Source organism: Festucalex cinctus, chromosome 20 (genome assembly GCF_051991245.1).
Source record: "Festucalex cinctus isolate MCC-2025b chromosome 20, RoL_Fcin_1.0, whole genome shotgun sequence".
Taxonomy (NCBI): Eukaryota; Metazoa; Chordata; class Actinopteri; order Syngnathiformes; family Syngnathidae; genus Festucalex; species Festucalex cinctus.
This window is the reverse complement of record NC_135430.1, coordinates 10,807,634-10,834,613: the sequence shown is the minus strand read 5'-3', so window position 1 is coordinate 10,834,613 and position 26,980 is coordinate 10,807,634. Positions and strand designations below refer to the sequence as shown.

Sequence of the window (26,980 nt, the reverse complement as noted above, 5' to 3'; positions counted from 1 at the left end):
GTATACACTAACTTAGCATTTGGTATTGTAGTGGTTCACATTTCCATGCATAATATAGCAGTTCACATAGGAGGAAATAGCATAGCGGTTTAGGTACTGGATCAGTTTCCACATAATACCCCATTCATACTTGCCCTGAAATTGACTGGGTATCAATCTACACTACACTGCCGTAGTCTTTAGTGACGTAGTGGTTCACATTGCCATCATGTATACATAGTGGATATTTGTGTAGCTGTTGAAGTATCAGTTGACACATATTATGGTAATTTCCCGTTCATACTTACCCTGAGATTGTAAGTCTACACTAACTTGGTTCACATTTCCATGCATCATATAGCAGTTCACATAGCAGGAAATTGCATAGCGGTTTAGGTACTGTATTAATCTCCACATAATACTCGATCCATACTTACCCTGAGATTGACTGGGTATCTGTCGACACTACACTATCTTAGTCTTTAGCAATGTAGTGGTTCACATTGTCATCATGTAGTAGTTTACATAGTGGATAATTGCGGAGCTGTTGACACATAATACAGTAATTCCCCGTTCATACTTACCCTGAGATTGCAAGACTACACTTGGTTCACATTTCCATGCATAATATAGCAGTTCACATAGCAGGAAATTGCATAGCGGTTTAGGTACTGTATTAGTCTCCACATAATACTCCATCCATACTTACCCTTGACTGAGTATCTGTCTACACTACACTATCTTAGTCTTTAGCAATGTATTGGGTCACATTGTTATCATGTAGTAGTTTACATAGTGGATAATTGCGTAGCTGTTGACACATAATACAGTAATTCCCCGTTCATACTTACCCCGAGATTGCAAGTCTACACTAACTTGGCATTTGTTATTGTAGTGGTTCACATTTCCATGCACAATATAGTAGTTCATATAGTACACATTTGTGTAGCTATTGTAGAAGCACTTCCCACTCAATACCCCATTCATATTTACCAGGCATTTATTTTGGTTATCACTCCAGGGTATCACCTACCTTTGCTACTGTTAGTCTCGTGGTTCACATTGTGTAGTAGTTCAGATAGTGGATGTTTGTGTAGCTGTTGTGGAATGAATTCCCACTCATTACCTCATTTATAATCACCCTGAAAGTGACTAGTTGTCAGTCCAGGGTGAAATCAACATTTGCCACTGTTAGTTTAGTGGTTCACATGTATTTTGTTTCTTTTGCAGAGGACCTGGACGATCTGCGGATGGAAGGCGTGAGCGGATTGGCTCCGTCCGGCTGTAAGTTCAGTCAGGGACGCAGCTCCTACCAGCCGGAACCTCAGGCCAAAGTTACGCTCAACATCTGCTCTCGGTGTGCCAGGTAGGCCTTCGTTCGCGGTCCTGGAGCCAGTAGCGTAGTGGTTCACATATAGTAGCTGACTTTTGTTTAGTTAGTGTGACATCAATTCACAAAAAAGAAAAAAAAAAGATAGTTCCACTTTTAAAACCACTTTCACAATCACACCAGGATTGATTGACAGTCATTTGTCATTAGTAGTGTAGTGGTTCACATAGCCACTAATCCCTTTAAGTTGAATCAACGACATCATATACAGTACGTCTGCGTGCACGCCGTCTTGACGCCTCGATGCCAGCCCGCGATAAGCGGTATCTGTCGTCACGACGACGCCGTGTCGTCATACGCCCGCACGGCGTTACATTGTTTGGGCTGTGCGGCGTGCGCTTGTGTCTTCTCGCCGTTCTTATCAGTTTGGGGGTGTTTTCACAAGTCCCGCACCAGGATGAATGTTATCGCACGATCACGAGCTTAGCGGTTTATGTAACGGGATGGTTTTACGTGCGTAGTTTATACAGACTGTATGTTTGGTTTCGCATCTGCGTATTTGTTTTTGTGTTTAGTAAATATACTGTATAAACACTAAAAAAAATAAACATACAGATAATATTTACTCCTAATAACAATCCCTACATGCGCTAACATTATGTTAACATAACTCAAAGATGACTCAGGACAATTGTAAGCTAGCCATAACTTTAACCATTATCAAAACGAAAATCAAAAAAGGAAGCCGTTATGTAAACAGACAGATTCCATCTTAGTCTGATGTTGTTTGTTGTTGTTTTTTTAAATTGCTGTTGACCCTCATCATGGTTCCCTCCTTGGCTGTGTACTCATTTTATCGGACATTCCGTCTCCCCAAAATGTAGTCGACGATGAGCATCAAAACTATCATGTTTGTCGTTCATGTTGCTATGTGTACTATATGTGACGTATTGCGTGCGTGTGTCGTTGTCCAGGTTGCAGGGCGACAGTCTGGCCCCCAGCTGGTCCCGCGAAGCTCTGCGTCCGCACGCGTCCGAGCAAGCTGTGCCTGACGTCTCATGTGAGTGCCAAAAAATCTCGCGTCTGTCTGCACGTCTGCTTCACGCCGTCTCGTCTTTCTCGCAGCCGCGTTGCCCGGGGTGGACGCTTTGGCGGCGGCGGCGGCGGTGGTGGCGGGACGCTTGCAGGAATGCGAGGCGCCGGCTCAAGTGTCGAGCTCTGTAAGTCACGTGAGCGCCCTGAGCTAATTGGAGGGCGGCCATGTTGAAAACACAATCTGTTCCACAAATGCTGGTTGCAAATGTATCCCTAAGAAAATCACGGGAATATAAAGATTTGTGTTAGCGTAGTAGTTGTTCACATAGCTGACTTTTTGTGTCGCTAATGTGGGATCAGTTTGCACTCATCACTCGTTTCTCCATCACTTTGAGATTGACTGGCAGCCAATTCAAGCATTGCCTTAGCTGTGGGTAGTGTAGTGGTTCACATAGTTGGCCTGTGATCAAATTCACACTTAACACCAGATTCAAAATCATTCTGCGATAGATTGATAATCTACTCCGAGTGAAGTGTACTTTTTTTTCCCCTCCTTCCTTTCGGACATAGTATTACAACAGCCTTCATCATTTGCCATTGATAGTGCAGTCATTCACATACTGTATGTGACGTTTTTGAATCTGGCGATGATTAAATTCATCCACTCATCACTAGATTCACTCAAGATTTCATTGGTCATTAGTCCAAGATGGAGATGACTTTTTCTATTGGTAGTCTAGTGGTTCACATAGTTGTTTTTTGTGTAGTAGGCAAGGTTGTGGGAGGAATTCACAATCAACCAATCGATCCTATTCAAGCAATGGTGTAGTCTACCTTTCTTCAGTGGTAGTGTAGTGCTTCACATAGCTGACTTTTGTGTAGCTGGTATGGGATGAACTACTTTTCAACATCCCGTTCAATCCATGACATAGTCGATCTTTATTTCATTGTTAGTGTACTGGTTCACCTAGCTAACCACCTAGCCTGTGTAGCCAGCATGGTGTGCAGTAGTCTACTATTGATAGTGCTGTAGTGGTTCACATAGCCAGCATTTTGTATCGCAGGCGTAGATGCAATCACACTGACCACTATATTCAATCCATGGTAAGCAGTAGTCTACCATTGGAAGTGGAGTGGTTCACATAGCTGACTTTTGTGTAGCTGGTATGGGATGAACTACTTCTCAACATCCCGTTCAATCCATGACATAGTCTACCTTTTTTTTATTGGTAGTGTATTAGTTCACCTAGTTAACCTTTGTGTAGCCAGCATGGTGTGCAGTAGTGTACTATTGATCGTGTATTAGTGGTTCACATAGCCAACATTTTGTGTAGCACTGAACACTATATTAAATCCATGGTGTGCAGTAGTCTACCATTGGAAGTGTAGTGGTTCACATAGCTGACTTTTGTGTAGCATGTATGGGATGAATTCACACTCACAACCCATTCAATCCATGGTGGGCAGTCGTCTATCATTGGAAGTGTAGTGGTTCACAGAGCTGATGTTTCTATATCTGGCTTGGGATTAGTTCCCTCTCAATCATTTCATAATCATTATGTGTTTGGTTATCAGCGAATAGTACATTTGCCACTAGAGGTGTAGTGGTTCACACAGAGGATTTTTGCCTAGTTGTTGCGGAATAGTTTCCACTCAGCATCCTATTGACAATCACTCAATTTGTGGTTTGCAGTCAATCCAATGCCATTCGTAGTGTAGTGGTTCCCGTAGCTGACATAGCTGCACCAAGCAATTAAGTAGGCGAGAGTAAACCTTGCGTTTCGCACATGCTACACATTAGCGGCTCGCGCACTAAATAAGGTGCCAGAGAGTGCAGTGGCGCAACGCTACAGGTCGACACGTACGTGTGACATACTATCAAAAGTTTTTCTTTTATTTTATTTGCGCACGACGACGCCTGGTGTTGTTGGCCGACTGGTCGCCGCTTTGATTGGGTCTGCTCCCAGTTAGCGTGGAGCCGCTCTGCATCTGCCGCGCACACGCGGTCACGTCTCGGCTGGCTACGGAGACTTTCTCTTTTTTTTTTTTTTTCGAGTTCAAAACGCCGTATAAAAAAAAAAAAAGAAAAGAAAAAGTCTTGTCTAACACTTGGATGGGGCAATTATGAAAACAAAAGCGCGAGAGTGAGAGGAATGCTTTTGGAGGCGGTTAATGATGCAAGAGAGGGACGCCGTCTTGGCGGCGGGGACCTTCTTGACGGCATGTGCTGGGGAAAACACAGAAGTCAGCTATGTGAACTACTACACTTCCAATGCCAGAGTGGATGGGGGGGGAATAGTGAAAATTATTAGTAATTTTTATTTAGTAAATCAGTATTAAATATATATTTATAAAATTGCATTTACTTTGAATTATTGTTACATTATTTATTATGAGCCTTGAAATAATGTGTGTTTACTTGATTTATTTGTTGTTGTTGATATTATTATTATTATTATTATTATTATTATTATTATTATTATTGTTATTATTACTTTGTTTAACTATTAGGAGGCATAGATGGGCCATAAAATAGTCTTTAAAATAATTTTAAAATAAAATTGGATTTGCTTTTTTTTATTATTCATTCATGGAATGTTTTTTAAACGTGTAGTATACTCCTTTCAATGTATTTATTATTATTATTATTATTATTATTATTATTATTATTATTATTATCATTATTTTGTTAAGTATAACTATTTGGAGGCATAGGTGGTCCATAAAATAGTTTTTAAAATAGTAATTTTAAAATAAAAGTGGATTTACTTTATTATTATTAATTTATGAAATAATGTTTTTTTATGTGTAGTGTACTCTTTTCAATGTATTATTATTATTATTATTATTATTATTATTATTATTAATAACATTGTAATAATAATGCTAATAATAATGCTAATAATAATAATAATAATAATAATAATAATAATAATAATAATAATGATAATAATAATAATTATTATTATTTAGTTTGTTGATTTTTGCTGCTACTTTGCAAGCATAGTGATAATAATGTCAAAAAGAAGAAAATACAGAAATAAATACATTTAAACTTTTATTATCTTGAATATGTTGACGTGCATTTCTATTCATTTGTATTTATGTTCGATACCAGGTTTGTTTGTTTTTTCTCACCGATGCCGAGTACTGATACATCTAGTACTTTCTATGCATAAAATTTAATTTTACACGATGCAGATGCAGATAATGATTTGCAAATGTGTCAAACTGCTGCATTTTAGCGCCAACTAGTGCTGAGGAGGACTTGCTTAATGTCTTAATTCATGTATCTTAATAAGTCCGGTTTTGATACTTGTCCATCCCTAATTATCGCATATATCATTAATTTCAAACTATTCTTAAATCGCCATATAAAATACTGTAGTGTACTTTTTCATGGATTATGATTGGATTCTAAGTTGTGATTATTTTTTTTACTAGTTCTTTTATGCACCCGACGCCATCATTTCAAAAAGTGGCATTAAAAAAAGTGATTTTATGCAATTTGTTCCATATTACTTTTCGTCATTTCTTTGAAATGATGACATGTTCTGTTGCACATGTCTTCAATTGAGCTTGTAAAACCTGTTAATGGTCGTTACAATTAGTCTGGCCCGCTCCCGCCGTTTCCTTCAAGGTGATAAATGCCGCGCAAATCCAAGAAAAGATCCAGTCGCCTCCAGTTTGTCGGCTGGGATCAAACTCGTTGCCTGAGTGACGGCGCGTCAACCAACGAAGCTTGCCAGGGGGAAACTGCTCATTTGTTGGGCGCTGGCAGGAAAATGAGCGTGATGCGAGCGAGGCCTTGCGGGTGATAGAAGGCAGACGCTGTTGTGACGCTTTTAGGTTCCGTTTCCACGGCGATCTGGCGATACACCGCCTGGCCCCCCTTGTTACTATTATTATTTTTTTTAATGTTATTTCATTTTAAAGTTTGGCGTCGAAGCCCGCAAAGCCGCAGCTAAACTAAAGACGACGTCATCCGTTGAAAACATGCAAGTCGACGCATTACTTGCGTGTAAACTGATGGACGCCTTGGCTGGGATTGAAAGCGCCGCTGCTGTTGGCTCGCATCAGATGACAGCAGCACGAGTGCGGCGGGGTCCAGTGTCGCTACGTGGTGGGGGATCCCCTCGTCACTCCTTTAGCGTGCGATCCGACCGCAAAACACCACACACGGAGGCGGTAGCGCGCTGACACGGAAATAGAAGTAGTATTTGTCATTTAGTCATATAGTGGTTCACATAGCAGACTTGTGTGCCACTGTCATGGGATTAGTTCTAATTCAACACCCGACTGGCAACCAGTCTAAGCTGTATAGTAACATTGCCAGAGGTTGTGTAATGGTTCACATAGCTGTCTTTGGTATAGCGGGTGTGGGATCAGTTCCAATTCGACACTATTCACAATCACCCAGAGATTGACTTGCAATTAGACTAAGACTACGTGTGCCAGTGGTAGCATAGTGTTTCACATAGTTGTGTTTTGTGTAGCTGGCATGGGATTAGTTCCCATTCAAAACCCCATTCCTCATCACCCTGAGATTAACAAGCAACTGGTCGAGGTTGTAAGATATCGTTGCTAGTAGTTGTGTAATGGTTGACATAGCTGACATTTGTACAGTATAGCTGGTGTGGGATCATTTTCAATTCGACACCCTATTCACAATTACGCTAGGTTGATTTGCAATTACGGTAGACTAGACTACCTGTTCCCGTGATAGCTTAGTGGTTCACATACGGGAGCTGTGTTTTTTGTAGCTGGCACGGGATTGGTTCACATTCAAAAACCCCATTCCTCATCACTATGAGAATAACTAGCAACAGGTCTAGGTTGTAGGATACCATTGCTAGTAGTTATGTAATGGTTCACATAGCTGGGATTTGTACAGTATAGCTTGTGTGGGATTATTTCCAATTTGACACTCTATTCCCAATCACCCTAGGATTGACTTGCAATTACTGTAGACTCGACTACCTGTTCCAGTGATAGCGTAGTGGTTCACATACGGGAGCTGTGTTTTGTGTAAATGGCACGGGATTAGTTTCCATTCAAAACTTCATTTACAATCACCGTGGGATTGACTGGCAACCAGTCTAGGTTGTACACTCACTTTGCCAGTGATAGTGTAGTGGTTCACATTGCTGTCTTTTGTTTATCTTGTTTGGGATCATTTCCAACACAACATTCTATTCACAAACACCACATTTGCTAATCATAGCATAGGGCTTCACATAGCTGTTTTATGTGTAGCTAGTGTGGGATTAGTTCAACTCAGCTCATCATTCATCATCCTGAGGTTAACTGGCAAGCAGTCCAGGGTGTAGTCTACCTTTTCCAGTGGCGGTGTAGTTGTTCACACAGCTGACTTTCGTGAAGCTAGTGTGGGATCAGTACCATGGGAATGACTGACAAACAGACTAGACCACTTGTTGCAGTGGTAGCGTAGTTATTCACATAGCTGACGTTTGTGTAGCTTGCACAGGATTAATGCCCACTCAGCACCCGATTCCTAGTCCACTCATCCTAGGGGTGAGTACAAACTACATTTGTCATTGACAGCGTAGTGGTTCACAAGAGCGTTGTGCGCCACCAAGGAATTTCCAGTCTGCCTGTGTTTCATATGATTCCCGCTTTAGTGTGTGATTACTGTTGATTGTATACTGTCTATTGGAAGCCAAAGAGAATTGTAGTGCTTCCCTGCAATCTTCCATACGCACTGCACACTTTCATCTCCTGTGGTTTTTATATAGCCCGTAAAATAACACCAGCCTCCCTTTTTTTCTCACCCTCAGCAGATATGGCTCCGATATTTCCAGTAATGACTGAACATGATATGAAAGGAGCTTAATTGAAGGCTTGCTGACTATTTTGAAAAAAAATGTCAATTTCTCTCTTTTCTGGTTCCCCCTTGCCCCCCTCCCGCACTCACTACAGCGTCAGCCTGTCTGGAGCGCTGATCTCAAAGCTGGGAGGACCGGTGGTCTGGTGCTGGGGGACCCCCTCTTCTCCAAGGAGCTGGAGAGCATGGGCAAGCAGCTCGCTGGTACGTGTGTGTGTGTGTGTGGGTTTGTTAGCATTTAGCATTAGCCTTTGTGTTAGTCATCCATGTGTGAGTTCAATCCAAAAAAAACAACACTTTTTGGACACTCGCTATTGATTGTGAATTATACCGCACCCAAAATGGCTAAAGTAGATCTATATTCATTCATAACAATCTGGCACTCGAGGGGGATCAAGTATAGATCTACTGGCTTTAACAATATGGCCCCCGAAGTGACCAAGGTGTATTTCTAGTTACTTTAAACGAAATAGCACCTGAAGTGACTCCATATTCAGGTAGCTGTCTATTCGTGTATAACAATCTGGCACTTGAAATGGCTGAGTCATATCTCTTTTGATATTGACTAATATGATACTTTAAGTGACGGAGGCCTAACTATTCATTTTTTAAGATGGCACGAGGTGAGTTGACTCGATATAACAATCTCGCACCCGAGGTGACCGAAGTATATATTGTTTGATTTTTAACAATCTGGCACCTGAGATGATGGAGGCCTAATTATTTATTTTTATAATATGACATGTGAGATGAGGGGACTAGACAATAACGTGAGGGGACTGTGCATAACAATATGGCACCCGAGGCATATCACTATTTAACTTTTACTGTCATGGTACTTGATGTGACGGAGGTCTAACTATTCAATTTGAACAATAAGGCATGCGAGGTGACCGGGTATAACAATCTGACACCTGAGATGTCTGACATATGTCTACTGATTTTGAATGATATAGCATCCAAGGTGACCTTGATTTTGACTAACATTGCACCCAAGGTAACTGAGGTATATCAGTTTTCCTCATAACAATATGGTACCCGAGGTGAGAAAGTAGGCTATAGATCTCTTGTTTTTAATAATATGACACCATCGGTGACCAAGTTACATCGATCTTTCGCTATTCATTTTTAACAATAATGTGAGGTGACTGTGCATAACAATATGGCACCCGAGGCATATCCCTATTTGGTAACACTATCCGTTATAAGTAGTTCATAGATCATTAGTTGATTGTTAATTAATGAGTTGTTAATGACTTATTAAATGTTTGTTAACTGTTTGTTAAGGATTTATACTTATGACTATAAACAGTTAATGTCATTATTAAACTGTTAGTTATTGAGTTATAAATGACTTGTTAACTGTATATTAATCATTTGTAACTATATATTATAAATTAGTAAGACTAAGTTAACAAACTATTAGTAAATTACTTACTAATGACTTGTTAAGTATCAGTTAATAGTTTATATCTGTTATTAGGACGTTATTCTAAAGTGGTAGCTATTCCTCATTTATTAACTGTTAGTAGATGAGGAACAGTTGCAACTTTACGATAACATCCCAATAGTATAAATTAGCTACTTACTAATACTTAACATATATTAGCTAATTCTTTACATAGTAGATGTTAACCATCTACTAAGACCTATGAAACTTTGTCAAAAAACAAACGGGTGGAACAAGTTGAAATTACAGAATTTGAAGGTGAAATTTAAAATATAAAATTACTATGCCTTACTATGCCTAAATATCAATTTTCCGTACCATTGAACTTTTTCCACTCGTGTGCTCTTCTACAAAGTTTCGCTGGTATAGTATTAGTAGATGGTTAACAAACTATTAACAACTGTTGTAAAGAAGTGAGTTAATCTACTACTTAAATATTAGTTATTACTCTATTTATGTTATTGGGAAGTTATTCTAAAGTTGCAACTACTCCACATTTACTAACACGTAATAAATGAGGAATAGTGGCAACTTTATAATAAAGTCCCAATAACCTATACAAACTATGAAGTAATACTTAACAAGTCATTAGTAAGTAATTTGCTAATAGCTTGTTAACGATGTATTACTAATTTATAAAATAGTTAAGAATAATTAATATACAGTTAACAAGTCATTTAGAGCTCAATAACTAACAGTTTAATAATAACATTTTTACTATTTATAGACATCATTTTAAAGCCTTAACAAACAGTTAACAAACATTTAATAAATCATTAACAACTCATTAATTAACAGTTTACTAATGATCTATTAACTAGTTATAACGGGTAGTTATTATAAAGTGTTACCCCCTATGTATTTTTTACTGTCATGGTACTTGATGTGACGGAGGTCTAACTATTCAATTTGAACAATAAGGCATGTGAGGTGACCGAGTATAACAATCTGGCACCTGAAATGACTTATTTGTGTATTTGTTATGCATGTATGACGACAGCAGACAAAAGAGTCATCGGGGCGCCTTTTGATGCTGGGGAATGTATTTATCAATCCCATGAAAGCCTGCAAGGAAATCCAGAGTGAATGTTAGCATGTGCACCCCCCCCCCCCCAACTCCCCACCCCTCCACCAACACAACCACATACTGCCTTTACTTGAAACATTTACGCTAACACAATAACGATGCCGTGATGCATCCCCGTCGTTTTCCCATTCGTAGATCCCCCCTCACGTGCTTCTCATTTGCGCACGTCTGACGTCGGGCTCCCGCCGGGCGTCTGAACGAGCTAATTGGGAGCTTTTAAGTCTTTATTAGCCGCTAACGCGTTCCACGTTTGGAGCCGTTTCATCTTTGGATTGGTGCCGCCGAGGTCGCCCGCGTTTGCAATTTGCCGTTTCAGCTCCTCCTGCCCCTAATATATATGTATATATATTTTGCATAACCTATACTGCTGAGTCGGGATGTCTTTGCGCTTACAGAGGTTGAAAAGGACTTGGCTAAGCTAGCCGAAGTGGGGAAAATGACGGTTCGAAACAACCCCCACGGCAGTCACCTCCGCGGTCCGCTCAGCAACCGGAGCCTCCCCGACACGCTGCCGCTCACCAGCCTCCTGTGCAGGCCCCGCTCGCCGGGCGGAGGCGGCGGCCTCTCGGGCAAGGCGTGCGCCTCGGGCCTGCCCCTCGTCAGCCCCGGGTCGACGTCCCTGCGGCCGGGAGGTCGCGCCTACAGCAACCCCGGCAGCAGGACGGGGACGCCCGACAGCCTGCGTTCGGGTTTCAACCCTCACAAGGAGGTGACGTTCAGGAGGTCCAGGAGTCGCCCGGTCACGCCCACCGGGCAGCCCATGCGCACGCGGCCGTTGCTCACGCCGCCCGGGCTCAGCACCACCGACAGCCTGGGGGCCAGCTTGAGGGCCTATCTGGCTGAGGTAGGGGCCACATTGGATTGGGATTCTACGAAAAACATTTTTGCTGTTTGTTTTTTGTTTTTACAAAAAAAGTAGTAGTCTTAGCAAATATAATTTGAGGTTAATACATAAAATTAATAGAAATACACGATAATAATACATTCACATACGTGTACAATTTTCATTACACTCATTGGTACATCAAAGAAAAAAAATCATTTCTACAATTATACTAACTCATGTCTGATTTAGATAATGATCTTGAAATTTGCTTTTAAACATTTTTTAAAACTCAGCAAGTGACTTGCATCTTTTCAGCTCAGTATCAGAATTATTCCACAAATTATTATTTATTATTATTAATTATAATATAATTAATGGAGATTTTAAAAAAAATTAGAAAAAGGATAATGAGAATTTATGTATAAATATTTATTTATACAATTAAAAAAAAAAGCTTCATAAATTAACGAACATAAAAACAAGAATTATGGTGATGAAGATGATTATGTAACCTAAAAAAAATCTATTAAAAAACAAATAATTTAAAATTTCAAACATACCGGTATTTCCGGTATCATACCGGTATCACACCGGTATTTTTTTTTCTTTTTTTTTAATTTTAGAAAATTAAAAAAAAGTAAAAAAAAAATAAAAATTCTCCCCCCAAATAATTTTTGGGAGAGTATTTCATTTTTAAATTTTTTTTTATTGTTTATTTTTTGGGGGTGGGGGGGGGGGGTATTTTATTTTTCCAGTCTCCCGCAACTTCGTAAAAAAAAAATAATTGTATTTTATTTATTCACCTCATAAGTCCCACCTTTTCTTTTCTTTCTCTAATTTGTGTTTTTTCCCTCAGATGCAAGAGGCCTTAGATTGGGCCAGAGAAAGCGGATTTTTTTTTTCTCACTGATCATATTCATCATGGATAACTCAACTCATAATGACTGTATGACGATAATTTTTCAATTGCAAACTCCTCCATTCAGGTCATTGGTTCAAAAGTCGCCTGTCCGACCAAAATTCCCCCACGAAATAATCGTCCATATTTATATTCCAGCAATAAAACAATGACAAGCAGGACACCCAGTGTGTATAAATCGGAACATAGCCCGACGTAATGCTTTGGGAAGAGTCAGAGCGTGTGCTCCAACAGGCCACGTGCCCGGTGGGGACATTGGCGGCGACTACAGAGGGAATCTCACGCGTGTGCTTCGTGTGGGGTTTCCGTGGCGAAGGTGCAGTTTGCAAACTTCATGATGGATTATTGCCAAAAATGAAATGTTACCGGTTTGTTGTTGTATTATTTTGGAACATACAATCAATTAAAACATACGATCTGCTGCTTCACCCCATCTGAAGTAATTATGTGAAAATAAAATTCATTAAATGAGCTAGCATTGCTCATTGCTATTTGTTTTGCCCCTGCCTGTGATCCAGGATGAGTTTTACCAGCAGTTGCAGGCCCTCCGGCAGCCTTGGCACATCCCCAGCGACACGGACAGCGACATCATGGAGCCGCCCGAGCAGGACAAAAGTGAGTTGAACTTTCCTTGACAGACGCTGGTGACACCACCCGAGCGCAAACAAAAAAAAACAAAAAAAAACATCCGAAACGCTGCGTTGACGTTACCAAAGAGGAATTCCGGCGTGATAAAAATAAATAATTGAATAATTAACCACTGTTGTCGTGGAAACATAAATCTTATCTTACATAATGACAACAATGGCCACACTGGAGAGCCACGTTGAATTCATCACTGTGGGAGAAACTGACAAAAAAAGGATTTTGTGGTCATGTGATTTGTGTGTGGTGTGTGTGAACATGGAAAATGCAGGAGCAATTTTTATTACAGACAGTTTTGACAAAAAAATGAACCTACAACGTACGCGGTTCATTTGAGCGGACGTTCGGAAGTCGTTAAGGGAATATTTGGCCGGCTAACGCCTCGCTGTTTGCTAGCTAACGTTGTGCTAGCAACAAACAAAAGGGCGATTCCGAATTAGCTTATTGCTAGCTAACGCAGTAGCAACGTAGATGAATTTAAAATGTACAACGGCATATTAGGGCCACATGTAAATATATATATTTTTTTTAGGGCGGGGGCAATATTCTGAGAAAAAAACTCGTAAATTTCCAAGTTATAAAGTAGCAAATTTGTGAGTTTATAATGTGCCAAATTTGCGAGGGAAAACACTGCATACATTTGTGAGTTTTGAAAGTGTCAGATTTGCAAGAAATTAACTCAGAAACTTACGACAAGTATTCGTAGCTGCTTGTGCCAATACTTTTTGGTCAGATTTCCAAATAAGGAGGTAGTAATTCCTTTAGCTGAGATTATCCATTATGATGTTAAGCAGTCTCTCTTTGAAGCGTTGTGTACGCCCAAGATGTATATTTACTTGTAAATTTATGTTTCCATAATTATCATCTACACATTCATACATTGTGGGTTTTTTTTGTACAAGTATCTTAAGTTGATGTGTCGAATCTGCTGCTCTCCATCATTCACTTGCATTTGCCTAAAGTATGCTAGCTTCTGATTGGTTAGTGTCAGTCAGCTGATAGGGGACCAGGAAGTGTTGTCGCTCTAGCTGCTAAACAGTGTCCCATTAACCACCGACGTATCCTCACATGATTAGACTATAAAGTGGTAAATTTGCGTAAATTCGCCCTCTAAAAATATATACATATTTATACGTGGCACTAATACGCCGTCATACATTTTAAATCCATCTACATTGCTACTGCGTTAGCTCGCAATAAGCTAATTTGTGAACTCCCTTTTGTTTATTGCTAGCACAACGTTAGCTAAAATGTTTTTTTTACGTCGCAAAAACTGGACCAAAGACAAAATAACTTCTTCTTTTTCTGCTGTGAACTAGGGTACAGCGAGGCATTCAGGATATTGAAGTAAAAATTTTTAAACTAAAAAGGTTAACTTAACTCATTCACTGCCTTTGACGGAAAAAGACGTCAAATGATGCGATGAATTTTTGCTGGGCTGGCAGTGAATGTGTTAACTGTATGTTGATGCATCAGTGTCAGCCTAACTCCGATATGTTTGAATGAAATAAATGAATACGGTTTTGTAAATATATGACCAAGATAAATGTTATTTTTATTTCCCAGGCCCTGAATAAACTGTAACGATGCACCTTGAGTTCACTGCTGGGTCATTGTGGTTTATTGTGTACCCATGTGGTCTCCTTTTGTTTTTTCAGGTGCCAGCAAGCGATCCGTCTTTTCAGGTAAGAATTTGTTGCGCCCTTTTGCGAAATATCCGCCGTTAGTTTCCAAACCGGAGCCTGACTGTCTGCTCATGATGACCTCACTCCTTGAACGCGTTAGCCGAATAAGCGCGCGGGAAGCCACCAAACTCATTTCATTCAATTATGCTGGCGAGTTCAACGGAGGCCCTTGCCCAGTTCCATGAAGTCACGCGGGGGTATACGGCGTTGAGGGCGCACTCGCTCGCTCGCTCGCAGACAGAGCGCAGTCCGCTGACGATTCGGGTCTGTCTGCTTTGTGGCTCGCGTCTGCGGTCGTTCTCTTGTGGCCGCCGAGGTGCTGGCCGCACGCAGTTTGCCGTGTGCCAGTCTGGAAGGAGATGTGAGAGAAGGCTGCAGCTTGGCTATCACAAGAAGGCCCACGCGTCGCCACGGCAACACATTCAGAGCGCGAGCCTCATTTTCCAGCTCGACCGTGACATGTTCTAAACCGGCGTTACCTTGAATTTAAGGCTGAACAATGAGTCAAATAGAATGCAATTTTCAAAGCGCAAAGGCTACAATTTGAAAGAAAATATATTTCATTTTGGTCGCTTTATGTATGTTTGATATATTACTTACATTTAAAATGTCTTTCACATTAATTCACAGTGCATTTGCCTTTGGCTTTGTGGCCAGTGTTGGGAAGATTACTTTGTAAATGTAATTGATTACAGTTACACGGTAGCCTGTAGAAAATGTAATTATGGTGTATGTTTTTAATACTAATTACATTTGATTACATTTTGACAACTTTTAATTAGGGATGCACGATAATATAGGTGGCCGATAATTATCGGCACTTATCGACCAATTTGACGTCAAACAGATAAAACAGATAATAGAGAAATCCAGCAATAATTATAGACATCAAGTTAATTTTGCAAACAATTATCAGCTTACTTATCGGTTATCGACATAGGCACCTCTAAATTATTGGTTTATCGGTATCGGTTGAAAATAGCATTATCGTGCATCCCTACTTTTAATTGATTATGAATTCAGTGAATTCCTCGCAGTTCGGTGCCTGGGGATTTCACCTATTGGCAGATTTTTCACCATTTTTTTTATGGTGGTTAAAAAAAAAGAAAAAGTTTTTTACCATTTTTTTTTATTTTTTATTTTTTTTATGCCCGTCAATTATAATTTGAGTTTTCACTATATTAGGTGTCCACTGTAACAGCTCCAAAGTTATGATTCTCCACTTTTCTGTCTCATTTCCAGGCCTATGAAGACGACGAAGATCCCGTCCGACAATTATGCAAGTCGCCGGACATTTTAAACAAATTGCGTTATTTTTATAAGTCCAATGAATGAGATTGTATATCTTTCTTTTCCACCAGTATTTCATAGACTGTTACTATTATGATATTTTTTATTTTTTGTTTGCTCGTTCGCATGCTATGGGACTCCATGCATGGGTGCATTTTCTGGTTTGACAACCTCTTTCGAAGGCAGTGCACAAGGGAGACAATTTGGTGCATGTCTGAGCAAGCTAATGCCACTCCACGCCAGTAGGGGGGCTCTAACTTTGGCGTGATAGGAAAATCTATTTAATATGCTTACGTTCTACTGGGATGTTCAATAACACTTTTTTTCTGACAAGGATTCACAACTACACTTATTGACACCACACTTTTTTGGTTGATTTGAATGATTTCCACAAGTTGTTAACTCAACAAAAACATTATATGCTTCTGACAAAGCAAATTAAATCAATAACATTGATGACATGGGTTAGCGTTAGCTTGTTTACCCACCTTCAAATGATCCCTTAATGATGTTGCGCTCTGAAAGAGGTTTTCAAACATTTTGTGGAGGAAACTAAAGGAATGCTGGTATGCTAAATAAAAAGATTTGGTGCTCATCGCTTTGGTGCAAATTTATGTTTAATGACATTTTATGATTATAATGTCTTTCACTGCCACACATGGCATAAAAAGGACAAGGAGAGTTGGCGGTGCGTAATGTTTTATGAGACAAATATTCATAACTAGGGCTGATTTTTGTTGATTATTTAATTTTTGGGTTATTATTATTATTATTATTATTATTATTATTATTTTTACACTTGAACAAATTACAACATAAATCAAAGATATTCAAACAATTTGCCGATTTTTGTCTGTTATAACGTTAAACCAAAGGACAACATATTGTAAATAGTCTATTGTTGAAATTATTATTTAGTTTATCCATTGTACATGTTTAAATGAATCAAATTATGCCATATTGGAGTCGGCCTAAAAAAATACATTTCGGTCAGACCCTAATTTATATACATTAATTTAGCACTTAAATCACAAGCTTTTTTCACTGTAGCGCCATCTGCTGGATCTGTTGAGTCTCAACGTAGCGGCTACGTGGTGCCTTAATCTCGCCAAAAACGTCTTTTCAACCTTCACATTCCGCATTAGCAGCACACCACAAATCCATACGTCCACAAATCAACCATTTATACACGCGCTATTTTCTCCCTCAGTTCATATTTCTTCACCGCTCGGCCGTTTGTTATGTCAGAAAAAAAACATAAAAAATCAAAGCATATGGAAGATCTGGAAAGAGATGAAGACTTGCGTTCCCGCCGCAGATGTCAGTCAAAACGCTGACACTTTATCTCCATCTGCTCACGTCTGCGTATTTACAAGTCGTCAAGCGCCACGACCGATTCCATGTGATCTCTTTCTCTTGACCGCACCGTCCGCACGTGTCATTTGAATGACACATCAAAGGGATGATGTTCCGTACAGTGATCCTCAACCTCCCCCAGGACCATCGTAAAGTCTTGATACAAGCTAATGTGAGGGCCACCCATGCAGCATTGCAACAAAAGTGGGAGGCATACAGATAATACATGTAGCATAATACATTTATGGATGAAGAGGCTTTCGAACATGATTTCGTTGCTGCGCACCAGCCTGGACACTTCATTAGGTACACGGTCAAATGCTATGCAATGCAAAAGCTTTATCCGAATACAAACATGAATATTAAAATAGAATCTGGTAGACTGGTACCATGGTACAATGGTACCATGTAGCTAGTTCAGTTAAATCAGTTATTAATAAGTACATGAATAAATAAATACATAAAAGTAAAGAAATTGAATCGTAATAATAGAAGCAAATTTTTGCAATACAAATACATAATAGTAAACATTAAAGCCCCAGTGTGTAGCTCACGACCGCCATCTATCGGTCAAACAAGATAATGCAATGATTTTAAGCACACGAACTACGGCGTCCCAGAGAGACCCTACTTCAACAGCCTACCACCAATTTCACCGGAACAGAACGCAAACAACTTCTGGTATTCCCTCGAGTGATGACGTAAGTGAATTGCATTTGTTAGACATACTGTACAGATCCCTAATAATTGTGATTTAGTCATTTAATTTCAGAATTAATATTTTTGTCGGCATTGTTTGGAAATACTGTACGTCAGCTAATGATAATGGCTATCTATGTTCATATTTGTTAGTGTAACTAAACCATGCAACAGAGAACACACAGTTATGTTATACGTTTTATAGACATGTGGACCATCTCAAAGGGGGCGAGAGAGACGACGAGGAAGAGAACGCGGTGCCTCGTAACGTACAATTATGTCATCATGGAAAAATAATTCCATTCGAGCATGCATGTGAATGGCTCAAAACATACCTTTGCTTGGAATATGTGGTATTTAGATTACATAGTTTGCTGATATGTTTAGTATATCGTGCAAAAATAATGGTGTTAACTGAACGACACATCTGCAACTCAGACTCGTAACCCCCCCGTGTCTTGTTGCTACTAACCACTCAGAAAAGTGCTGCTTACAAAAACATTTGAAACCCTTTACTCAGATATCGATTTGTCACCATGTTGAACAATTTTACCTAATAAATATCACTAAGCAACTTAATTAGTTTTGATTGAAGATACAACAGCTTCCTTGTACTTCGATGTGCAGGAATTTACATGGCTTTCACAAATAGTCTTGCTCATGTAATAATGTACTTCATTGGCTCAGTGACTTTCAGTTCATTGTTTGGTACCTCATCTGACATACAATTGTTACCTTCTTGCAGAGACTCGTACAGGAAATGACCATGGAGGAACATGAAGATATCCAAGTCCAGCTGATAGACTGACACCAAGAAATACTTTTTGACACATCAGCACCACCATGATTTCCTGTACCTGGATCCCACATCAGCACCACCATGATTTCCTGTACCTGGATCCCACATCAGCACCACCATGATTTCCTGTACCTGGATCCCAGACTGCAGCACCTTGGTGGACTTGTAGCAAATAAGTGACACTTTCCCAGATCCTTGAGGACAATACAAAGGTTTTTTACCTGGCATATAATTAGTCCATGTCTGACACTTGTTGTTGTAGTTTGTATAACTTGTATATTGTTGTTGTGTGTTAATTTGTACATTTTGAATAACTAAAAAAATACTATTTCCTTTGGCGTCAACATGCAGTGTTCATTCGACACCTAACCTAACACTATTTTACATGACCAGAAATGTAAAACATCAAAAGCCTGGAGAATTATTATAAATGCTTGCAATGACAAGGAATTCTTCATTGGCCAATGAATGTAAGGTACAGTACATGAAAATGAATGAATAAAATAAAGTAAAATAAAAGTCTACATGAAATGAACATATTAACTAAAAAAAAAAAAAAATGCTGTTAGAATATAATGAGCTACATGAATTGCAGTTGTTCCAGAATTTTACCAATACGCTGTGCATTTCAAAATATGGAAAATAGACATACAGGTTTGGGCCAAAAGTAGTGTTACAGAGCAGGTATGTGTTGTACACAGCTAAAATATCTGATTAACTCAATACCATGATGGTTTTTTTTGTGTGTGTGTGTGTGTGTGTGTGCTGACATTGCCCCCCATTAACATTGCAACATTCCTCAAACTCTCCCGAACACAGTATGATCTGTAACACTACTTTTCGCCTACTCTATGATGTTATTGGGGCAAAATTAAGGAAGGCTTGTCCATTGATTGTGTGAACAGACTGCAGTAAAAATGAAGTCACTTCAATGTTTGCTGGTTTTATTAAGTTTGACATGCTCCTTGACTGCACAAGTACATGTTATGGAGTGAGGGCATGTTCCCACCAACGATGATATCATATTCTTCAAAGGCTTGCTGAGGAAAGTGAGGGAGGAGTCACTCCATGGCTTCAGACACCTGGTCAGCAGGTCCTGTGTAAAACAAGTGGTGCTTGTACATGTGACCATTCCGTATTGCTTCACACAAAAAGTTCATGTAGTGTGCAATGCCGTCCATATGTAAATGACATACCAAGACGTCGGCTGACTTCAGTTTGTTGCAGCTCAGATATGGTAGGTGGAGATACTGGTGGTACAACACCGAAGCCTTCTGGGGTCCTCCATTCAAGTGTCCTCATTCGGGGCATTCCAATATGGCTGCTGACTCTCCCCTTGATATTTTTTTTTCTTGCAGGTCGGTGATGTATTTAAACGGTGCATGAATGCTTGTATACATCAGAATATGGTTCTGGAACCCCTCAAGTTTGGCTGTTGATCTAGTGTGACACAAACAAAAACACAATTATAAAATAAAATAGAATAATTGATGATACTACTATATGTCACCAACTTTCCAACAAAGCCCCCAAAATAGAGGTAAGATCTTTAGTTTTTGGGCCCAAAACATTGTATTAGCTAGATAAAAGTAACTTGACTGCATACTGCATAGAATATGCAAAGGCTGCTTGCTTGTCGAATTTCCGTGGAAAACGTGGCAGCCTGTAAATTCTTGTGCACCCAATTACACAATGGACCAGTACACACTTGAGTGAGAGAGTTCAGACTCTAGCAGTGCTTACGGTACAGCCAGCATTTAAGTCCAGAAAGTTATTCCTTGCCGAAAATTAATTTCGAGAACCCTATTTTCACCAACCACAACGAAAATAATTTTCAACTCCTCCACTAATACAGTATGCTTTAGATTCTCTATTGAAGTTATGGGCAAATATACCTCCGAAATCACAGTTACATTACATTACACAATAACTTGCGCATTTACTCTAAATATAACGTGCCAGCGGGAATCTTTTTTTTTTTTCAAAGCAAGTAGCTACATAACGAAATCGTTCGAGTGGTGCGGAGTTGCTAATCAACAGATACAGTGATCGTAAAACAAAGGTACGAACATCGTATTAATTAGTACGGAGTATACTTTTTCTCTCGCTCTCAAAACGTAAACACAAATGTACTCTTACTTACCGGTCAAGTAGAAAGCAGTCGAAGGCACCGGCACGTCCCAAACCTAGTCTGTTCCTCATTTCTCTCCATCTGGCAAATGCGGCTACAATATAAACTCTTGTTTTGTCGCGCTGAAATAAAATAAATTCCCAAAGTAAGTGTGATGCTTGATAATGCTCTCTTCGGGGACCGGAAACTCTTCTTCTTCGTGGACATGCGGTCGCCATACAAACCGGAAGTGCGTTCCAAAAACGCGTTAAGAAATGGAGCGCTGAAATTTGTCTTTGACGGCACCCGTAGCAGAAAGATGGCGGCGAAACATGGCAGACACTAGCAGGCGAGGCGCGGACATGTAAGATAATTTGCGATTTCTAGACTAACCGTTATATTTTAAAAAAGTACGTTTATGCGATACAACATATCTTTTTACATACTACTAACACAAACAATTGTTTTTTTTTTCCGAATGATTTATTATTTCACCACTAGATGCCACTGTATAATACTGAGTGTACCTTTAAGAAATTATTAAATCACAACAGAGAAAATGCAAAAAAATATATCGCAATTTTTTTTATATTGAGAAAAAAGTCAAACAATGCAAATAGATAATAACAGAAACCGTTTTTCCATTAATTTTATTAAAATATTGTTATTCAGCTTCAGCTCAATGCATTAAAAATAATAATAAATAATGATAATAATAGAAAAATACTTTTTTAAAAGTCCACAAATATTTAAAACATGATAAAAACAAAACAAAAATCAATCAAATCTGTTGGCTGAGGACTCACTACTGCCCTCCTTGGCGGAAATGAAAACTACATCATAAACCTCATAACCTTTTTAAGCCCACAGTATTTTAAGCCCCTCCAAAAGTTAACTATAGGCATATAATGATTAAATCTTACCTTTGGCACCATGGCGATGTATTATTTTTTTTAATGAAATATTCTGTTTTTCTGGTTAGATTTGTAACGCGGAAGTAAAACGCCCAGTTCAGTAAAACCCTTGGCTGGTTTCAAACCAGGACTTGCTGCTTATAGAACAAGCACACTAACCACTACACTAGTCATTCAATTAGGCACTTTATGATGTCATAAAGTGAGCACTCGCCCGATTTATCAGGTTGGGAAGAGCTGGTGGTTGGAGAGTAGAATAACCAAGAATTTCTCAAGAGAGGGGCGAATGGAGGAAGGCACCACTGCTGTCATTTTTTTTTTTTTTTTGGTGAGGAATTGGCATTTTAACACGGCTAAACGCTCCAAAAAGCTGATTTTCCGTTGTAAAGGTAAGCTCATGGTTTTTTTTTAATCATATGTATACTTTATTATTAGTTTTTTTTGTCTAGGTCATGCTGATGTATGTCACCTCATACTTCCAGGTTCGCTCTGCTAACCGTGGCTAACACGCTAACTCCTTCTAACAACTTGTATCTGAGTTGTTTATATGAGTCGACATTTCCATGCAGTTTAATGTGCGAAGTAAGATATGTTTTTCATGTGTGGAGGATGTTATTGTTGGCCCCACTGTGCGAATTAAATAAATCTATTGTTCCTCGCTGGGATAGTTTTTCTGCTGCGAGTTTATAGCAGATTTTTGGATCATATTATGGCCACACATTGGGCTTTATGGAGTTCTTTTGTGTCAATCTCAATTGTTGTGATGTGTTGTGTTCATAGAGAGGCTAACATGGTTGTTTGATCCTCAGCAACATCATGTATTGTTGTTCTAAATCCAGGAGGATTACTTATCAGAAATCCTGTATGATTGTGGGGCTTTTCAGTTTAAATCTTCCCTCTCCCGAGTGCTTATATGTTCAAATCTAAGGCCTCATTACGTGAGCGGTAGTACCCGAGTCGTCGTGTGCTTGTATCTTCCTTCACTTTCTTTCGCACTAACACGCAGTTCTTTTTTTCCTGACCGCAGCTCAGTCGACGTTCCAGACGTTTTGGGGATCATTTCAAAGGCTTGGCACGAACCCCGTGTCGGGCGAGGCAAAGAGACCTATGGGTCCGATGACTCATCACAATTCACTGCCTGTTCATCAGAGCAAAGGATGGTATTTGTTTGAAATGCACAAATCCACTCATGGGCACTCCGTGATGTTATCTGGCCTGAGACAGTTTGAGAGCGGACAGGGAGAAAATTCAGATCTGTCAGTCAACTTTGTGAGACAAGTTGGTCAATTACAAGTTGCAAGCATACCCCAGCAGATATTGTAGCAGTTGACTTGGCGACCAATCACTCACAAGATCCAAATCGAAGTTACAAAGATGCTAGCAAAAGTAGCATCTGTTTTTCGGCGACGTGACCACACTGTCTGAGAGTGTTTACTTAATTTTGAAACCTCATTACAATTTTTATTTTTTATTTTTTATTCATTCAAATATGACAGGGTTGTTAACAACACTCTTCTCTGACATGCTTCAAATTTACAAGACATATTTATTTTCAGTTTTCCCTATTAAGCCAAAAGGGAATAGTAGCAAAAATAGGAAGTAGAATTCTATCAAAAATAAACTTAGTGAGACCACTAAACATAACAGAAACAATACTTATTTTGTCCAGATGACTAATCCTTTGATGCTTGCTGAAACAAGGACTAGAGAGGTGCCTGTGATACTGATGTTTCCTTAGAAAAGAACGACCGTCCATGGCTGCTTGGTCTCCGAAACCGCTGGCCAACAATCCGTCCACATCCTCTCCCGTTGATGTTTTCATTTACATATAAAGTTATGTGTGCATGGCTTTCATAGTTAGCCTGTGATTTATTACGCGCCGCATTATTCAAAACAGTGCTGCCAAAATATTTGCTTCACGCCAGCCGTTTATTTATGCCAGAGCCTTGCTGATGTGAGCTTGTTCGTGCAAGAGGCCAAGACTTATCTGGGGTGACTGCTTTGAAGGTGCATGGGATAAAAAAAATTACGTTTGCATGAAATTCACCAGATATTGTGGAACCTCATAATTTAAATACGCTAAACATTTTGGGGGTAAAAGATCTGGCGTTTATTTTCCTGTCAACTTTTATGCAGATCCCAGCAAAGTAAGAAATTGCCGTAGCTGTGCTGTCTAAAATTCTTGTAGGAGGATCAGTGAATCTGTTTGAATCAGTTTTGGATTGTGAGGTTGGTTGTGTTTGGCCCCACAATCGCTAGCTAGCCTGCTAGCTCGAAACAAGCACTTAAATGATCCACAAGAGAGTCTTCTCACTATAACACCGTCCGTCTTATCCCTCGTAAAAGCGCCGTCGAATAACACTGAATCATTTTAGCTTGGAGACTGTTTTGCGGCGTTGGGGAGAAAAAAGATGGCTGGCGATTGATTGATGGTGATGACGACGGCGATAAGCGCCGTCCGGGAATCTCGAGGGGCGCGCAAAAAGAATGAATTTCAGCCGCTTTGCACCTGTTTCGGCTTCCCCTCGTAGCTCATTTCAAAGAGAAAAAGTATCCTGTTAATTGTTGCTACACGTTTGCTTACTTCCCAGTAATCTGGCTGACGCCGCTTCCCCCCAGTCGACGGCAGCCGCTGCCAAAAAAGCCTGATGTCACTTTCCGCATCACCATTATCGTCACAGCGGGAAATGGAATCGCTCGGCGTACCCGCTCAACCTCTCACGGATGAAGCAAAAGTATTGACGGACAAACGGGATGGATTCTTCTGGACCCGTGACTCACGGCTTTTAGCGCAGTCAATCACTGCGAGTGCAAAACAATAAATTTGTTATTAAGGGATTTACCGCAGCGCATTACAGTCAGCCCTCACGGCTCACCATGTCGTGCAAAGGGCCAATGAGAAAAAGTCAGTGATTTATTGGGAAGGAATGAAGAACTTTTGGCATCCGGAGCAGTTACATGAGCAGGTTGTACGTGCGAGGGATTGCTCATGTACTGTAATCATATTCAGAGTTCTCGTGCGTACTGTAGTGGTCACTGCAGTGGACAGCTGCGTTCTTCTCAGTGGCAAATTTGTGCATTAGTCAGTAGTGGATAGCTGTTCAAAAAGATGTCTAAAACTAACTCGGTCATTGCCAACTAAGTAAAAATGGATCTTTGACGTCTGTAGCCGTCAATGGCAGCGAATGAGTGGCGACATCCTCTGAAATGACTGATTCGCAACCTTGACATCAAGCTCGTCTTTTAATAGATGTCCACTGCAGAGGCTGTTTTCAAACGTCAAGCGCCAAGAAGGGAAAAAACATTTTACAACCCGAAGAGAGACAAACTCAATTATTTCTCCCCCTAACTTGTCCTGGTTGTTCTTTCCTAAATGGTTTTCTGACATCCTTCGTCCCTTGCGTCATCCCGGGTCCCACGCGGCCGTCTGGAAAATCCCCGTTAAAATCACTTTAGCTATTTTTTGCCACACTATGGCTCATCTCAAAGACCAGGCCAGCGACTGAGTGAGTGAAGGAAGAGAAGTCGCTTGTGGGTAATTAAGCAGTTTCTCAGCGACGCCGGTGACAAGTCGACTCGCCGGTTTTCACCGCCAGAATTGAAGAACTTTTCAATGAGCCAAACAATGATGGTTTCTGCGGCCCGAGGCCGCTTCCTGTGATACATTTCCTGGAAACCAAGAGCAGGAAAGTAGGGAGAGCAGATTTGGTATTGACGTAAATGACCATTAGGTTGAAGTGTGCCGGCCATCTTCTCCACAAGATGGCACAGATGATGTGGCTAGGTTTGGCCTTTTCCATTCATCTCTCGTTCTTTTATAGCTCTGTATAAATTCATCAAAAATTGACATACTTTTATCCATTCAAAGGCATGGACAATTTAGAGTCTTCACTGAACCTAGCATGGATGTTTTTGGAAACAGCATGACGGTAAGATACAGAGCCAAGATTGGAACCCAGAACCTCAAAACTGTGAGAATATGAACCCAGAATCTTGGAATTGTGAGGCGGCGTGCAAACCATGACCAGGTTCAGAGCTCGTTTACCTGCTGGTTGAGTAGAACACCTGTTTCGTTTGCCAAACTAGAAAAGTTTTTACTTTCTTGACCTGGATGTGCCATCTCTGGATGTGCCAACTTCAATGTTATGTCCACTGTAGTGACTAATTTGCATCTTTGACATCAAAATGACCCATGACTCCATCCAGCATATGGAAAATATGGTGCGACTTTTAGCATACTTTTGTCATTTTCACTACTTTTTTCATCACCTTTCACTTGTAGCGTTGAGTTATGAAAAGAAATGTGGTGTAAAAAAAATGCAATATAGCCTACACGTGCTATTTTATTAGCCTCCTTCGCACAATAAATGTAATTGATGGCTAAGTTAGGTGCTGGAGTGTGGACAGAGGGACACCCCTGCGTCTTGGAAGGAGAAGCCACCGTGATATAGTGCCGCTTGGATCCCCACCGACCCGCTCCCTCAGCGAGCGTCAGAGCCGCACGGAGGCGTGGAGGCGACCACACAAAAGAAATATTTGTCCAATCTGTCCAAGCAAACTCCCGCAACCCCCTGATCGAGGATCCCGACTTTCCCATCGCGCTCAATCGGCGTTCTGTGTAATTGAAAAAGAGGAGTGATGCTTGGAATGGGAACTGGCTGGCTGGAGGTGACTTGGGGAAAATAACCCGCAGAGTGATGGATGATAAACATCGATAACAGTTAAACTGAGCCCCGTAAAAATGTGATGTTAAAATATATTTTCCCTTTCGCTCAAGTATTTCAAGTGATGAGAGCACTTGAGAGGATTAATATGATTTCAGTGAAACTGTGATGCTCGGCATGGTACACACAGAGTAATTTATTAAAAAAAAAAAATCTTTACCAGTTTTTAAATATGTGAAAGATACACAATATTCTTATTTCTCTCATAGTGTGTGATGTGCTTGAGATAAAACGTGATCTGTACTAACAATTGGGAGTCTCCATCCCTTAACTAGATTTCTGTTGTA

The 26,980-nt window shown here is 40.0% G+C and overlaps 1 protein-coding gene and 1 long non-coding RNA gene across 3 annotated transcripts in view; one reads left to right on the top strand and one right to left on the bottom strand.

Moving 5' to 3' along the window:
* The window catches only part of c20h8orf34 (chromosome 20 C8orf34 homolog), a 33,417-nt gene extending 16,730 nt beyond the window's left edge, over nt 1-16,687 (top strand). For both annotated transcript variants that reach the window (XM_077509550.1, XM_077509551.1), the window contains 8 exons: nt 1,210-1,345; nt 2,284-2,369; nt 2,435-2,529; nt 8,285-8,393; nt 11,122-11,570; nt 12,990-13,086; nt 14,775-14,801; nt 16,044-16,687. In XM_077509550.1, the coding sequence (XP_077365676.1) occupies nt 1,210-1,345; nt 2,284-2,369; nt 2,435-2,529; nt 8,285-8,393; nt 11,122-11,570; nt 12,990-13,086; nt 14,775-14,801; nt 16,044-16,051 (1,007 nt within the window). In that variant the 3' untranslated portion in view covers nt 16,052-16,687. The remainder of the gene's footprint in view (nt 1-1,209; nt 1,346-2,283; nt 2,370-2,434; nt 2,530-8,284; nt 8,394-11,121; nt 11,571-12,989; nt 13,087-14,774; nt 14,802-16,043) is intronic.
* A 3,181-nt stretch (nt 16,688-19,868) lies between these two features.
* Nucleotides 19,869-21,584, bottom strand: LOC144009702 (uncharacterized). The gene is made up of 3 exons (XR_013281016.1): nt 21,089-21,584; nt 20,142-20,385; nt 19,869-20,041 (listed from the first exon to the last, which is right to left on the bottom strand). It is a non-coding gene; the product is annotated as an uncharacterized LOC144009702 (long non-coding RNA).
* Nucleotides 21,585-26,980: the final 5,396 nt, after the last annotated feature.